This window comes from Antechinus flavipes, chromosome 2 (assembly GCF_016432865.1).
Source record: "Antechinus flavipes isolate AdamAnt ecotype Samford, QLD, Australia chromosome 2, AdamAnt_v2, whole genome shotgun sequence".
Classification (NCBI taxonomy): Eukaryota; Metazoa; Chordata; class Mammalia; order Dasyuromorphia; family Dasyuridae; genus Antechinus; species Antechinus flavipes.
In genome coordinates, this window is record NC_067399.1 from 365,877,051 (window position 1) to 365,894,286 (window position 17,236).

At 33.9% G+C, this 17,236-nt stretch overlaps 1 protein-coding gene across 1 annotated transcript; it reads left to right on the forward strand.

Moving 5' to 3' along the window:
• The first annotated feature begins 3,391 nt into the window (after window positions 1-3,391).
• On the forward strand, window positions 3,392-3,891 carry COMMD10 (COMM domain containing 10). Its single transcript, XM_051973686.1, is given in 2 exon segments — window positions 3,392-3,791; window positions 3,794-3,891. Coding segments are annotated over 2 exon segments (498 nt in total).
• Window positions 3,892-17,236: the final 13,345 nt, after the last annotated feature.

Genomic DNA, 17,236 nt, shown 5'->3' on the forward strand with positions numbered 1-17,236 from the left:
AGGAAAAAAAAAAAAATACCATCAGATCCTAAGTGCCATCCACATCCAGAGAGAAAAGATTGGATGTGGATCAAAGCATAGTATTTTCAACTTTTTGTTATTGTTGTTGTTTGTTTGTTTGGGTTTTTTCCCCTTTCAATTTAATTTTTCTTGTGCAGCATGACAAATATGGAAATATATATAGAAGAATTGCACGTGTTTAACCTATATCAGATTGCTTGCTGTTTTGGATCAGGGAGGAGGAGAGGGAGAAAAATTTGGAACACAAGGTTTTGCAAAGGTGAATGTTGAAAATTCTGGTATCTGGAAAATGTATCTGGAAAAGTAAAAAATACTATTAAATAAAAAAAGAAATGGTATCAGAGTCCAACTTATTTTTGTTTGGTAAATTCATCAAAGCCTGGGCATCTTCTTTCTGGATTTGAAGGGGGAAGGGAACTGTTCCCTTTACTGAAGTTGTGTTCCCTTTAAGAAAACTGCATTTCCTTTTTGTTCTGTGATCCCTTTGGAGTCTCAGTCCCTCCAGGGAAAGGCATATCCCCCCAGATAAGTTATCTTTCTGGAATGTCCCCCCAGATAAGTTATCTTTCTGGAATGCCAGAACCTTTGATTCAATTAAAAATCCTGGTCAAAAAGCATCCCTTTGAAGTGTTAATTCCAATAGGAGATCTGGGCTGAAAACCAATAGCATCTAAACCTGAGTCTGAGTCCTGAAGCTCCAGGACTCCTGAAAAAGGGCAATATCTGGATTCATTGTTTGCAAAGAGGTCCAAGCAATTTAATTCCATTTCCCCAATAGGTCTTTGCCACTCTACAAGTCGGTCTCTTAGCAAACTGATTTCTATCCAACAATAAACTTTCATTTTGCAATTAATAATTCAGGAATTGCCACTAACCTCATCACCACCAGAAGCTGAGGGGATTCAAATCTCATCAGATTGACTTATTACTATGAGATAGAAAGTGAAATCTACATCTTGGAAGTAGGGACTTGATAAAGAGAGAAAGGTTAAGTATCATTACAGACTGTTAGAACACCCCTTAGAATGCTACAGAGTTACAAAGTACTTACTCTTCAAAGGAAGTAAAGTAGATCCAAAAGAACAATATGTGCCCTGAGTACAACTATGCAAATGAAGACATTAAACCAAGAATCTCAAATATTTGTTTCTATCTCTTCAAAATAAAACCATAGTGATCAACAAGGTGGCAGAGTAGGAGGAAGTAGTGCAGTCAAGCTCCCCACAAAGCCATTTTAAAATAGATTTAAGAACATTAGGTCTAAAATGTTTGTGGCAGCCCTGTTCGTACTGGCTAGAAGCTAGAAAATGAATGGATGCTCATCAATTGGAGAATGGCTGAATAAACTGTGGTATATGAACTTATGGAATATTATTGTTCTGTAAGGAATGACCAGCAGGATGAATACAGAGAGGACTGGCGAGACTTACATGAACTGATGCTAAGTGAAATGAGCAGAACCAGGAGATCATTATACACTTCGACAACGATATTGTATGAGGATGTATTCTGATGGAAGTGGATTTCTTTGACAAAGACTCAGTTTCAATTGATTAACGATGGTCAGAAGCAGCTACACCCAAAAAAAGAACACTGGGAAATGAATGTGAATTGTTCGCATTTTTGTTTTTCTTCTCGGGTTATTTTTACCTTCTGAATCCAATTCTCCCTGTGCAACAAGAGAACTGTTCGGTTCTGCAAACATATATTGTACCTAGGATATACTGTGCCATATTTAACATGTATAGGACTGCTTGCCATCTGGGGGAGGGGGTGGAGGGAGGGAGGGGAAAAGTCAGAACAGAAGTGAGTGCAAGGGATAATGTTGTAAAAAATTACCCAGGCATGGGTTCTGTCAATAAAAAGTTATAATTATTAAAAAAAAAAAAAGAAGAAGAAGAACAGGCCTTGCAATCTTTAGTAACCCTAAGAAGAAAACAGTGAAGTGTCTTTCCAGTTTAAGATCACAAATTTTGAAATGGACAAAGGATTGGCCTCCCCTCCCCTCCCTCAGTCTTAGGTCAAAGGGCCTCCAGCTGGCAGAGAAATGTTAGCTCAAGCTAGATTAGAGGAGGTGTTTTGCATTTTAAAGTGCCTGATCAACTATGCCTGGAGAAGTATCTATTCCATAAAGATGGTTGCCTAGATTCATAACCCTGACCTATAATCTATGTTAAACATCTGCCATTGTAAGTTCCCTATCTTTCACCCTGTAAGGGGAAAGTCAAGTCAGTGTTTAATGTCCAATGTAACCCCAAGGCTGAACAAGAATGCTTATAAGGCTGTATCTACTTCTACTCTTCCCAGACAGTAAATAAACTCTCTCTAAATTACCCATATCTTGGCTGTCTTGAATTTTATTGCCTGGGCTATTTCAATTCAACTCACAGGCAAGTGACTAATGTAGGTACTGTGGGGAAAAGGAGGGTCAGCATGACAGATTCATCCCTGGACCAAGTCTTCCAAGGAAGTTGATCTCTGATTCAGCTCCCAGGGTTTAATAGGCACCCATGCAAGGTACCCTGCTCATCAGGCGTCAGTCTCTGGGGAAGACCAGAACTAGACAAGCAGTGCTGGTTGCCAGGGAGGTGATGGAGTGGGGTGGGGTGGGGGAACAGAAGTTTCTCTGAAAAGGGTTGAGTCAACAGCATCTTCACTCCTGGGAGCTTTTCAGTGAGTTGTCAGGGACTGGAGCCAATTACTGTGTCCTGGAACACTACATAAGGGTGAGTCTATAACTATATTGTCCAAGCAAAATCCAGGGCCTAGAGCTCCGGAGGGTAGTGATCACATGCACTTGACCTGACTGCCTACTCCTGAAAGTCTGTAGTAATTTGGAGAAAACAGAATTCAATATCTGAAGGACAATATTATTAAAACCTCAGATATAACAGGTCATGACTCCCTCTAGAAGAATGCAAAGTCTGACCCTAAAAATAAACAAATAAATAAATAAATCACAATCCAGATTGTTATTCAGGAAGGAAGATTGGAAGAATTTAGCAAACAACAACAACAAAGTAAAGATTGCCAGGAATCACAAAATAAGGCACATGCCCAGATGAGAAGAATAATTCAAAAACACCTATAAGCAAAGCTTAAAGGAGAAAGCAAAATCATAAGACTAATTAGAAGTCCTAGAAGGAAGGAAGCAATAATTTTAAAATATTGTAAATGAAATTATAGTTAAGAGCAAAGAAATGGAAAAGAAGCGAGAGCTTTGGAGAAAAGACATGGAAAGAGATTTAACAGCTTAGTACAAGAGGTACAAAACCTAACCTACTAACAGATTCCTTGAAAATTAAAATAACAAGGGACGACTGTTTCCTGGATTGCCAAAAAAGAAAAGTTCCTTGTTTATATAGTAGGTATGGGAAGATTGTTTCAATTGCTTGCATAAATTCTTCAGAAACTTCCCTTGAAATCTGAGAAAAGCTTTAATATTGAGGAAGAAGAAAAATTCCAAACTGTGTTTTTACTAGAGAAACCTGACCTTCATCTAATCCCTGAAACTATATCATTTATTTGAGGGCAAGTTGTTTATTATAATGTGAAACAAATACCTCTGAAACAAGAATGTGGGAGCATTCATCTCGGTTAAGACAAAGACAAGCATTTGCCAGTGCTTGGGTCAACACGCTGTTGAAAAGTTCTAATAGGCTCTGGCTCCCCAATGTTCAAGACAATTGGACAGCAACTTAACCTTCAAATTGCTCAGTCTACTCACACAAAGCTAAAATCTCTTCATGCCATGTTAGAACTTGTAATAAACATGAAGATTCAAAAAACTTGGCAAAAATTTGTATGAAATTCAACCCTAAAGAATCATTTTAATTCTATAAGGAACTAGTGACTTGGAAGCCCAGCTGAATTCCCTCATGTGATGTTTTTGAAAATTCATCTCTATTTCACTCCAGACACATCATTATTTTGTCTCAAAGAGAGATTGCCAAGCTGAAGGATTTTTCTGAAGGATTCAATGACTTCTTATAGAATTATATGACTTGTCCCCTCTTAGACCAGTAATATTTGCTGAAAGATTGGCTAAGAGTTATGAGAGTCTAATTGATTTTTTCTTCTTTTGTGAGACAACAGCAATTATTAAGAACATTTAATAGAAATAAAACAAAAGCTAATACCAAAAAAATTTCTAATAGGCCAAACAAATCAAAGCAAATATAAAGTGATTACTGTACAAAATTCTAAGGATACAAAGAAAGACAAAAACAGTCCTTTTTATCAAAAAGCTCACAGGGGAGACAACATATGAATGAGTTTGTACAAGATAAATTGGAGATGATCTTTTGAATTGATTCTCTCTCTCTCCTTTATTCACCTCCCCTTTGCCTGAGATAGTGAGAAATTTGATACAGTTATATACCATGTACAATCATGAAAAACATATTTCCATATTAGTTATGTCATGAAAAAAAAGCCATGAAAAATAAAGGTGAAAAATAATATGCTTTGATCTGCATTCAGACTCCATCATTTTTTTTTTCCAGATATGGATAACATTTTTCATCATGAGTCCTTTAGATCTTGAATCATTGTACTACTGAGAACTGTCTTTCACAGTTGGTTATCATGCAATATTGCTATTACTGTGTATAATGTGCTCCTGTTTCTGCTCACTTCACTTCACATTAGTTCATATAAGTTTTTCCAAGTTTTTATGGATTTCTTATAGCACAGTGGTATTCCATCACAATCATATACCATAACTTGATCAGCCATTCCAATTGAAAGATATTCCCTCAATTTCCAATTCTTTGCCATAACAAAAAAGAGCTGCTATAAATATTTTAGTACAAATAGGTCATTTTTCTTTTCTTTTTTTTTTTTTTTTTTTTGATCTCTTTAGGATACAGACATAGAAGTGAATATAGCTGAGTCAAAGGTACGCATAGATTTATAAGTCTTTGGACATAGTTCCAAATTGCTCTCCAGTATGGTTGGATCAGTTCACAATTTCACCACCTGTACATTAGTATTCCAAATTTCCCACATCCCCTCCAACATTTATTACTTTTCTTTTTTGTCATACTAGCCAATCTTATAGGTTTGAAGTGATACCTCAGAATACCTCTCAATGGTGATTTAGAGCATTTTTTCATATGACTAGATAGCTTTGATTTCTTCATCTGAAAATTATGTATTTGCATCATTTGACCATTTATCAGTTGGGGGATAAATTGTCTTATGAATTCGATTCAATTCTCTATATATTTGAGAAATGAGGCCTTCTGAGACATTTGCTTTAAATAAAATTTTCCCAGCTTTCTACTTTCTTTCTAATTTGGGCTGCATTGGTTTTCTTTACATAAAACTTTTTTACTTTACTATAATCAAAATTACCCATTTTATATTTCATAATGCTTGTTTCATCATACATTCTTTCCTTCTCCATAGATCTAACAAGTAAACTATGCTATACTCCTCTAGTTTGCTTAAGTTCACCCTTTATGTGCAACTCATGTACTCATTTTGACCTTATCTTGGTATTTGACATGACTTTTTGATATATACCTTATTTCTGCCAAACTTTATTCCAATTTTCCAAGAAATTTTCGTAAAATGGTGAATCCTTTTCTCATGGCTATTTGCTATCATGTAATGTGTATCTAACCTATGCCAATGTTCCATCATTCTGCTTCTTAACCAGTACCAGATAGTTTTGATAATTACTGCTTTTTAATATAATTTGAGATTTAGTTTGAATTAGGCCACTTTCCTTCAAATTTTTTCCATTAATTTTCTTGATATTCTTGACCTTTGGTTCTTCCACATGAATTTTGTTATTTTTTTTCTAGCTCTATAAAAATGATTTTTGTAGTTTATTGATAAGGTAGTGAATAAGTAAATTAATTTGATAAAATTTTCATTTTATTATATTGAATTAGCCTATTTGTGAGCAATTAATATTTTTCCAATTACTTAAATCTGTCTTTATTTATATGAAAAATGTTTTGTAACTGTATTAATATAATTCCTGGGTTTATCTTGACAAGTGGACTTCCAAGCATTTTATATTATTTGCAGTTATTTTAAATGGAATTTCTCTATCTCATGCTTTGTAAATTTTTAATAAATAGAAATGTTGACTTATATAAGTGTGGACTTATATATTGAAACTTTGCTGTTCAATATTTCAAAGCTTTCTTTAAGCCTACCATCATATTCACAAGGGGGTTGGGAGATAGTTTTGTTTCCTCATTGTTTATTATAATTATTTCCATTTTTTTTCTTTTCTTATTGTGATGGCTAGCATTTCTAGTACAATATTGAGTAATAGTGATGATAATGGCATCCTTGCTTCAACCCTTGTCTTATTGGGAAGACTTCTAGCTTATCCCTATAAGATAATACTTGCTAATAGTTTTAAAGAAACTTTCATTTTAAAGAAATTTTAAATTTCTTTATAATTTTAAAGAAAGTTTCATTTTTTCCTGTTATTTCTAGTATTATTAATAGTAATGGGCATACAGCATTTTGTCAAAATTTTTTTCTGTATTTTGAGATGATATTTCTGCATGTTAATCTGCATATTGATTTCTGCTGGTTTTGTTATTATCAATATGGTCAATGTGCCAATAGGTTTCTTAATATTGAACCAGACCTACATTCCTGGTATAAATTCCACCTTGTCATAATGTATGATCTTTGAGGTATGTTTCTGTAATTTCCTTGCCAGTATTTCATTTTAAATTTTACATCAATATTCTTTAGGGAAATTGGTTCATAACTTTCTTTCTCTGTTTTTGCTCTTCCTATCTTAGAGAGCAGCACCATATTTCTGTCATAAAAGGAACTTAGAAGGATTTATTCTTTGCTTATTTTTCCAATAAGTTTATAGAGCATTGGAATTAACTGTTTTTGTTTTTTGTTGTTTTCTTTTTTTTAATGTTTGGTGGAAATCACTTTTGAATTAATCTGTTCTTGGGATTTTTTTCTTAGGTAGATCATTGGTGGTTTTTCAATTTCTTTTTCTAAGAGTTATTTAAGTATCCTATTTCTTCTGTTAACTTAGGCAATTTATATTATTATAAATATTCATCCATTTCAATTACATTGTTGGATATATTGACACACAATTGGATAAAATAGCTCCCCAAAATTATTTTAATTTTATCTTCATTGGTGGTGAATTCACCTTTTTCATTTTTGATAGTAATAATGTTTTTTTTCTTTCTTTTTTAAAAAATCAAATTAACCAATGGTTTATCTATTTTATTGGAGTTTCTTCCCCTCCATAAAACCTGTTCCTGGTTTTATTTGTTCAATGATTTTCTTACTTTCAATTTTATTAATTTCTCCTTTAATTTTCAGGATTTCCAATTTTGTGTTTAACAGGGAATTTTCAATTTGTTTTTTTTTTCTAATTTTTTAAGGGGGGTTGCATGTCCAATTCATTGATTTGCTCTTTCTTTGTTTTATTGATGTAAGTTTTCAGAGATATACATTTTCACTCATCTGCTTTGGTTGAATTCCACAAATTTTGGTGTGTTATCTACTCTGTCATTCTAATGAACTTATGTTATTTCTATGATTTATTCATTGACCATTCATTCTTTAAAATTGGATTATTTAGTTTCTAATTAATTTTGATATATATTTTTTCTGGCTTTTTACTGAATGTAATTTTTGTAGCATCATATTCTAAAAAGAATGCATTTAATATTTCTTTTTCTGCATTTTGTAATACATGGTCAATTTTCATGTATGTGTCATGTACCACTGAGAAAAAGGCATATCTTTTTTATTCTCATTCAATGTTCTTCAGAGATCTATCTTGTCTAACTTTTCTAAAATTCCATTCATTTCCTTAATTTCTTTCTTTCTTGTTTTTTTTTTTTTTTTTTTAGTTAGATTTATTTAATTCTGAAAAGGTTAGTTAAGGTCCCCCATTAATTTGGTTTTTACTGTTAATTTCCTCCTGAAACTCATTTAATTGTTCCTGTAAGAATCAGATGCTATGCCATTTGGTATATATATGTTTAGTATTGATATTATTTCATTGTCTATGATACTTTTTTTTCTTCTAGCAAAATGTAATTTTCCTGCTTATATCTTTTAATATAATCTATTTTTGCATTTGTTTTGTCTGAGATCATGATTATTTCTTCTGCTTTTTTTTTTTTTAACTTCAATTGAAGCACAATAGATTCTGCTTCAGTCCTTTACCTTTCTCTGTGTATATCTGTTTCAAGTGTGTTTGTTATAAGGATTCTGGTTGCTGTATTTACCTTGTATTGTAGGATTCTGGTTTTTTACCTCTCTATTATGCAGTTTGATTTTGTGAGTGAGTTCATTTCCTTCATATTCACAATTATGATTACTGTTTATTTCTATCCTGCTTTTTCCTACTATTTATCCTTTTCTCTCTCCTCTCACTCTGTCCCTCCTCGAAAGTGTTTTGCTTCTGATCACCACCTTCCCTAACCTTTCCTCTCTTCTATCAGTTGCCCCCTCCTTCATTTCCCTATAGGGTAAGATAAATTTCCATACCCAACTGAGTTTGTATGTTATTTCCTTTTTGAGCTAATTCCAATGAAAGTAAATGTTAAGTATTGCCCTCTTCCTTCCCCTTCCCTGTAAAAGCACTTTCATGCTTTTTTTTACATGAGAAAACGTACTTCATTCTCTCTCTCCCTTCCCCTCTCTCCCAGTGTATCATTTTTTTTAACCCTTAAATTGCATTTTTTGTTTTGGATATCATCCCATCATACTCAACTCATACGTGTTCATACTCCTCCTAATTTCTCTAGTAAATCAAAAATTCTTAGGAATTACCTGTATTATTTTCCCACATAGGATGCAGTTTTAATTTATTGAATCCTTTATGATTTCTCCTTTCTCTTTATCTTTTTTGTTTCTCTTAGATTTTTTTTTTTTTTGTATGTCAAATTTTCTTTTCAGCTCTGGTCTTTTCATCAGAAATGTTTGAAAGTCCTCTATTTCATTAATTTGCACTTTTTATTTTGGTTATGAACCTGGATAATTCAAATGATAGTGGTACCTTGATAGTAATAAAGAAGTTGGGAAGAGAGGAGGGTTTGGGGGGGAAAAGTCTCAAATAAAAATGCTAATTGGACATAAGCCAATAAGGATTTCTGAGAAAATTTTCAAAAGAGAGAAGACTGTCAGAAGAAAAATTTGGAAAAGAAATGAGTGATGCAAGAAAGTTATGAAAAAAGAATTAACAACTTGATGAAAAAGGCACAAAAAATACTAAGAAAATAACACTTTAAAAAACAGAATTGACCTAATGGTAAAATAGGCACAAAAATTCATTGAAGAAATGAATTCCTTAAAAAGCAGAAAGAACCAACTGGAAAAAGAGGTACAAAAACTCACTAAAGAAAATAATTCCTTAAAAATTAGATTTAGACAAGTAGACTCTAATGACTCCATGCGATATCAAGAAACAATCAAAGTCAAAAGAATGAAAAAAATAAAATAAATGTGAAAAGCAAATAAAAGACAACTCATAAGAGATCAATAAAGTTAAACTGTTTACTTTCCTATATGGAAAGATAATACATATAACTTCTATGAAATTTATTAAGGATTGAGGCAGTAAGAAGCATTATACACAGACAAAGGGCATGGGAATTAGTTGATCTCCCCCAAAACATCAATGGATGAGAAAGGGAGATGCACTAGAAGAAGAGAGAGAAAGAATGGGGAAATTTTTCTCATATAAAAGAGGCTTGCAAGGAAAAGCATTTACAATGCAGGGGGAAAGGTATGACAGGCAGTGCCTCAATCTCACTGGAATTGATTCAAAAAGGAAAGAATGAATATAACATATGTGTTATATATATGCATACATATATACATATACAAACATTCAATTGAGCATAGAAATCTATTTTACCCAACAGGAAAATAGGAGAGGAAGGGCATAAGAGAAAGAGAAGGAAGTTTAAGGGAGGTAATGGTCAGAAGCAAATCAGACTTTTGAGGAGAGATAAGCTAAAAAGAGAGGATAAATGAAAGAAAATGCATAGTTAGTAATCATAAATATAGTATCATAATCATAATCATAAATCACAATCATAAATAATAATAATAAATATAAAAAATAAACTAACTTAGAAAATGGAAAAGAATGGCATTGTATTAGAAACTAAAATCCGACAATATGTTGTTTATAAGACATATCCTTGAAACAAAAAGACACACACTGAGTTAAAGTAAGGAGATGGAGCAAAAATCTATTATGCTCCAGTTGAAGTAAAGACCTAAGGATGTTAATCATGATCTCAGACAAAACAAAAGCAAAAATTGAACCTAACTGAAAGAGATAATATATATATTTTGATAATATATTATCAAATAATCATTTTAAAAAATATACCATAAACAATGGAGCAATACCAAAAAAAAAATTTTTTTACAGTTAGTTTCTCTGATGAAGGCCTCTTTTCTCAAATATATAAAGAAATGAATCAAATTTATAAAAAGAGTCACTGATCAATTAATAAATTGTCAAAGTATATTAATAGATAATTTTCAGAAGAAGCTATCTATAGTTATATGGAAAGATGCTCAAAATTAGTACTGATTAGGGAAAGGCAAATTAAAACAATTCTGAAGTGCCACTTTATATCTTCTTTACACTTTACAAATTCTGGAAGAAATGAAGGAAAATAGGTATACCAATGAACTGTTGGTAGAGCTATGAATTAGTTCAACCATTCTGGAGAACAATTTTGAAATTATGCCCAAAGACTATGAAACTGTGCATTCTTATATATTTATTTATAGCAGCTCTCTTTGTAGTGGCAAAGAACTGGAAATTGGGGAATGGCTGAAGAAGTGATAGAGTTCTGTTTGCTATAATAAATGATGAGTTAGATTGTTTCAGAAACATGGGAAGATCTATATGAATTAATTCAAATTCAAAGGACCAGGATCATATCAATGCAATGGTTCAAAACAATTCCAAACAAATGATGAAACAGTGCAATCCACCCCTAGAAAAAGAGAAATGATGAACTCTAAGTGCAAATAAAAATAGTTTTCTCACTTTACTTGCTTTTTTGGTGATGACTAATATGGATATATATTTTGCATGATTTCACATGTGTAATTGATGTCATAGTATGTAATGGGCCAGAACTCTGGAGAAATATACTTGAGACAACTCAGTGGAATTGATAAGACAATGATTATCTAGTTTAGCATAGTGATTAATAGTTCTCTAGTTAGTTCAGTATGATTGATTTAATCTTATAAGAAATAATGGTTCCCTAGTGATATAATGATTAGCTTATATTCAGTATGATGAATTGATTTAATTGTAATAGAATATGTAAACTGGGGATAAACTCAGCCACAAGAGAGAAGACTTGACCAGCCTCATGGTGGCTCTCCTGCCTTCATCACTTCTCCACTAAGACCAAGGACTTGGGCTGGTTCCGAGATCCTCCAGAGAGTTCATCTGGACAATATATTTTAATCCACTCCAGTGTGGAGGCTCTAGAAAGCAACAGTACATTATGTCACCCCAACTTGGGGCTCTAGAAAGCAGAACATTACATTGAGATATGCAGACTGCTGACTGGGAGACTGAAGGAGACAATAAAGACTTTGGACTTTATCCCTGACTATTCTTGTGATGATTATTCTGCTGAAACAAAGGCTGGTGTGAGATCTCCAGAAAGCTTAACCAAGAACATTACTATAGTGCTTAATTTCTCAGTGATTGTGGGAGGGTATGGAAGAGAGGAAGATAATTTGCAACTCAAAAATTTTTTCTTTTTAAAAAATTTAATATTTTTCTTTTTCTCAGTTACATAAGGCAATTAAAAAAAAAATGTTGAGTTACAAATTCTTTCCCCTTCTCCTCACCACTCTCTTTGAGAAGGCACATGTGAAGTTATGCAAAACATTTCTGTAGAGGGCTGGAACTCTGGAGAAGTATACTTGAAACAAGGATACTTACAACAAGGTGTAAACTCAGTGGAATTGATGAGATAATGGTTCTCTAGTTTACATATACTTAGTACTTAGTATGATGATGTAATGGTTCTCTAGTTCATATATAATCAATATGCTGTAATGATGTAATTGTAATAGGGTATTTAAGGGCTGAGAAAGCCTGAAAAAGAGACATTCTATTTTTGATCATCCTCCTGGCAGCTCTCCTGCTTCCTGCACTCCTCCACTAAGATCAATACTGGGCCAGAATAAAGACCCTAGGCTCTATTCCTGACCGTTCTCAAGATGTCTATACTGCTGAGATCAAGGCCCATCCAAAGGACCTCCAGAAAGCTAGTCTGAACATTACACATTTCCATAAAAGTCATGTGGGGAAAAAAAAAATTACTAAGAAAAAGAAAGTTTAAAGAAAATACTTCATTCTGTATTCAAACATAATTAGTTCTTTCTCTGAATATCAACATTTTTTGGATCATTATATTGCTGATAATAACAAAGTCATTCACAGCTGATCATTTCACAACATTGCTATTACTTTGTACACAGTACATTTCACTTTGAGTTCATGGAGGACTTTCCAGGTTTTTCTGAGAACATCCTGCTCATCATTTCATATAGAATTCAATCATAATTATATATCACAATTTGTTCAGCCATTCCCCAACTGATGGGAATCCCCTCAATTTCCAATTTTTTGCCCTGAAAAAAGAGCTGCTACAAATATTTTTGTATATAGAGGTCTTTTTCCTTATTTTTTAAAAATCTCCTTTGGGATTCATGCCTACTAAGTGGTATTGTTAGGTCAAAGGATACACATAATTTTATAGACCTTTGGGCATCATTCAACTCTTTTGATCATTTATCAATTGGCCAATGGCTCTTTTTTACAATATAAATTTGACTCAGTTCCCTATACATTTGAGAAATGAAGTCTTCATCAAGGAAAGTTGCTAACTGTATTTCCCTCCTATTTATTCTGTCCTCTTTCTCCTTTCTCCTGTTCCTCCTCAAAAATGTTTTGTTTCTGACCACTCTCTCTCTTTCATATAAATTTTTTTCTATCATCTTCCCCTAATTCTCTTATCATCTTCCCCTCCTACTTTCCCCTTAGGGAAAGATAGAGTTCCATACCCGTATTGAGTATATATATTATTTCCTGTTTGAACCAATTCTGATAAGAGTAAAGTTCATTCATTCCCCTTCTTCTTCCCCTCTTTCTCTCTGCTGTAAAAGCTTTTTCTTGCCTCTTTTATGGAAGATAATTTATATCATCTCCTTTTCCTTTTCTCTCAATATATTCCTCTCTTATTCCTTAATTACATTTTTAAGATATTATTCCTTCATATTCATCTCACATAAATGCCCTCTGTCTATATATACTCTTTTTAATTGCCATAATAATAAGAAAGTTTTTATAAGCTATAAGTGTCATCCTCCCATGCAGAAATGTAAACAGATAAACATTGTTAAGGTCCTTATGATTTTCCTTTCCTGATTACCTCTTTATGCTTCTCCTGGATCCCGTTTTTGAAAAATCAAAATTTTCTATTCAGTTCAGAACTTTTCATCACAAAGGCTTGAAAGTCCTCTATTTTACTGAATGTCCACTTTTCACCTTAAAGAATTATACTCAGTTTTGCTGGGTAGGTGATTCTTTTTGTAATCCTATCTCCATTGTTCTCGGCAATATCATATTTCAAACCCTCCACTCCTTTTATATAGAAGCTGCTAAATCTCGGTTTTTTCCTAACTGTGGCTAGACTATAACATGAATTGTTTCTTTGCGGATGTTTGCAATATTTTCTCCTTGATCTGAGGGTTCTGGAATTTGGCTGTAAGGTTCCTGAGAGTTTTCATCTTGGATTTCTTTCAGGAGCTGATCAGTGAATTCTTTCAATTTCTGTTTTACTCTCTGGTTCTAGAATATTGACAGTTTTCCTTGATATTTCTTGAGGGATGATATCTAAGTTCTTTTTTTTTTTTCTTTATCATGGTTTTCAGGTAGACCAATAATTTTTATATCAACTCTTCTGTTTCTATTTTCCAGATCAGATGTTTTTCCAATGAGATATTTCATATTGCTTTCTTTCTTTTTTTTTATTCTTTTTGTATTCTTTTATTGTTTCGTGATTTCTCATAAAGTCATTAGTTTCTATTTGTTCAATTCTAATTTTTAAGAACTATTTTCCTCAATGAGACCTTCCCTCTCCACCTTCCAAGTCATTTTTGGTGTCTCTGGGCTAAGAGATCTGGAAACTCCCAGTGTTGCCTTTGATTCAGAGGCCCCAAGACAGTGCCACTCCTGGTTTGCTGGGGCTTGGATTGTGCCCCACTAGACACTCATCCTGGTACAACAGGCCTTTGTTGCTGACCTTCTATGTTTTCTTTGGCTGGAAACTCATTCCACTCTGTCTTTTCTTGGTTCTAATGCTCTAAAATTTGTTGTCATTAAAATTTAAGTTATTATATAAACAAATTTGGAAGGATTTTGGGGGAAGGTTCTAGCTAGTCCCAAGTCATCTTGGCTTTACCCCACAACTCAATTTTTTAAAAAGTGTTAAATAATGAAGGGAGAGAGGGACAGAGAGAGAAAGAGAGAGACAGATAGACAGAAAGACAGATGAGACAGACAGAAACAGCGATATAGAAATCCCTCAAGGTGAGTCGAAATGGAAGCCAAGCAGGATTGGAGAAGTTTACTCCATCTGATAATTTACTATTTTAACTTATTATTCTTGATGACTAGGTGAATAAACTCTTTTGTTCCTGACAATGTTCTCAACGTTTTCTAAATTCAATAGCTTTGGATAAAGCCCTGAAAGGGAGAAGTCAAAATGATCATTCTCACCAACTCACACAGTTCTTGGACTTGCTCAAAGATATTGGACGATGTGATTTACACAAAGAAATAAAGCATCCCCAAAAGTTTCATGAAAGCTATGATTAATGCATACTTTTGGCATGTGTCCCTGAATTTTTTCTCACATTTTTCAAACTCTCCCTTTCTTCCCTTCCACCCTCCTTTACCACTACTCTGGAAGTACCCTGAGGGTCAGGCCATATTTCTGCTATCAATAATATGCACAGGGACCTGCCTGTAATAGGAGTTAAGATATAGGATCTGATCTGGAGGGAAAGGAATCAGAAATATTCCCAGGAAGCCAATGCTTTACAATGCATTACTTTCTTAGAAAAGAATTATCTCATGCTGAGTTAATTTCATTCACAGGATAGCTTACCTGAAGACCTTTAGCACAAAAATGTAATACTAGTAAGCTAGAACTGCTTATACTTTTCTGCTAAAACTTTCACCCAAATTTTCTGAGTCTATTAAAGCTCTCTAATTTGTGATATAGGCTAAATAGAGTGATGAAATTATTTGTCCAAGGTCACATAAAAAATTGGGGAAGACCTGGTACTCAAGCCCAAGCCTCTTGAATCCCAACCCCCAAATCTTTCTATTATGTTAAATGACGAGATACCAACAGATACAATGCTCTCCATCCTTCAGAGCAGAGGGTCTCCTGGTATCTTGTTTATAGAGCAAAGACCACATCTTGTGATAAACAGAGACAACAATGTGAGCTGGCTTCTTGCTAATGTATACTTCTGTGCATGTTAGAAGGTATTGTGTTGTAGGAACAATCATAGGACTTAAAGGTAGGATTCAGCCAGAGGTTTCCCCTGACACTAAATAGGTGTGTAACACTGGGCAAGTCACTTCATTTCTCCTAATTTCATATGAAATTCCTCATATGGAACTGCTCATATGAAAAGTTTAACAACATTGAACAATAACAACTTCACAGGATTGTTTGTGAGGCTCAAATGAGAGCATGTATGTAAAATGCTTTGCAAACTTTTAAATGCTATATAAACATCAGCCTCTCCAGTTTGCTGTGGCCTACTCCTTTGAATTTCTCTTCTTAGAACAATTTATTCTCAATGTCAGGAAATAAACATTCCAAACTATTAGAATTGTGCAAAATAGAAGAAATTAGTTTGAAAGGTGATGGATTCCTTGGAGATATTCAAGGAGGAGTTGGATAACTACTTGTTAGGTATGTTATATTAGGGATTTTTTTTTTTTAATGTATCAGGTTAAATGGTCCTTAAAGTCCCTTCCAACTTTTGTGATCTGTGTAATCTTTCTTCCCAAAATTCTTCACCAATAATCACAAAGATTCTTGGAGTAAATCCTCCTTTCCGAAGTCTCATTTTTGGCCACAACTTTTAGCACATTTCTTCACATGCTGCCATCACCATATTTCCTGCCAACTCCAGCTGCACAGAATTAAACATTATTGCACAAGAGCTATAGCACATGGGTTTCTCTCCTTCCAGGAGCACAGTATCATGTAACTTTTACCAGATATGGCTCAGCAAGTCTCTTTGGGGATTAAGGGAGGACCTGGAATGCCCCCACGCTGCTCTCTGCACTTCCAAATTCTGCCCCTCCTTTAAGACCTAGTTCCAGTTCTAGTCTCCCCCCCCAAAAAAAAAAATCTTCACTGTTATGCCCATTGATCCCTCCCTGTTCTGGACTCCTCACATCACTTACTATTTTAACTGTTTATGTTTCATAGTGTTAATTTAATTGCTTCCATTCCATAAAGACTGCATATTGTTCTGTTTTCTTGACATAGTAAAGACATAAGAAATGAATGAATTATCAGCCCCATTTAATACACTAAGCTGAGCACAAACAGAATTTTACCAAGAAAAATGTGATAACATCAGTGTCCCTCACAGTTATTGTTCTTTAGTCATATCCAACATATCATGATCTCATTTGGGATTTTCTTGGCAGAGATATTGGAGTGATTTATCATTTCCTTCTCCAGCTGATTTTACTGATGAGCAAACTGAGGAAAATAGGGTTAAGTGATTTGTCCAGTGTATACTGCTCACAAATGTCTGAGGTCAGATTTGAACTCAGGAAGATGAGTTTTCCTAATTCCAGGCATAATTCTCTATCCACTGTGTCACCTTGCCTCCCACAGCTTCTAAACAAAAGGCTTAAATCAGCCAGCCAGTTCTCATTTCTGTTCTTCCTCACCTAAGCCAGCCTTCCTCTTCTCTGGGAAACAGTTTTCCAGGAGCAAGTTGAATTGGCTGAGATCCTATCTCAAGCATTCCTAGCCAAGCTTTCAGCAGCCACCATGCCAGCTCTACCTCCACAATTCAGGGTTGCAGCTCCTTTTCTGAGCAGTGCAGCACAAGAACATTTTTATATGAAAAGACCAGGTGAAGGGTGAAAGTGACA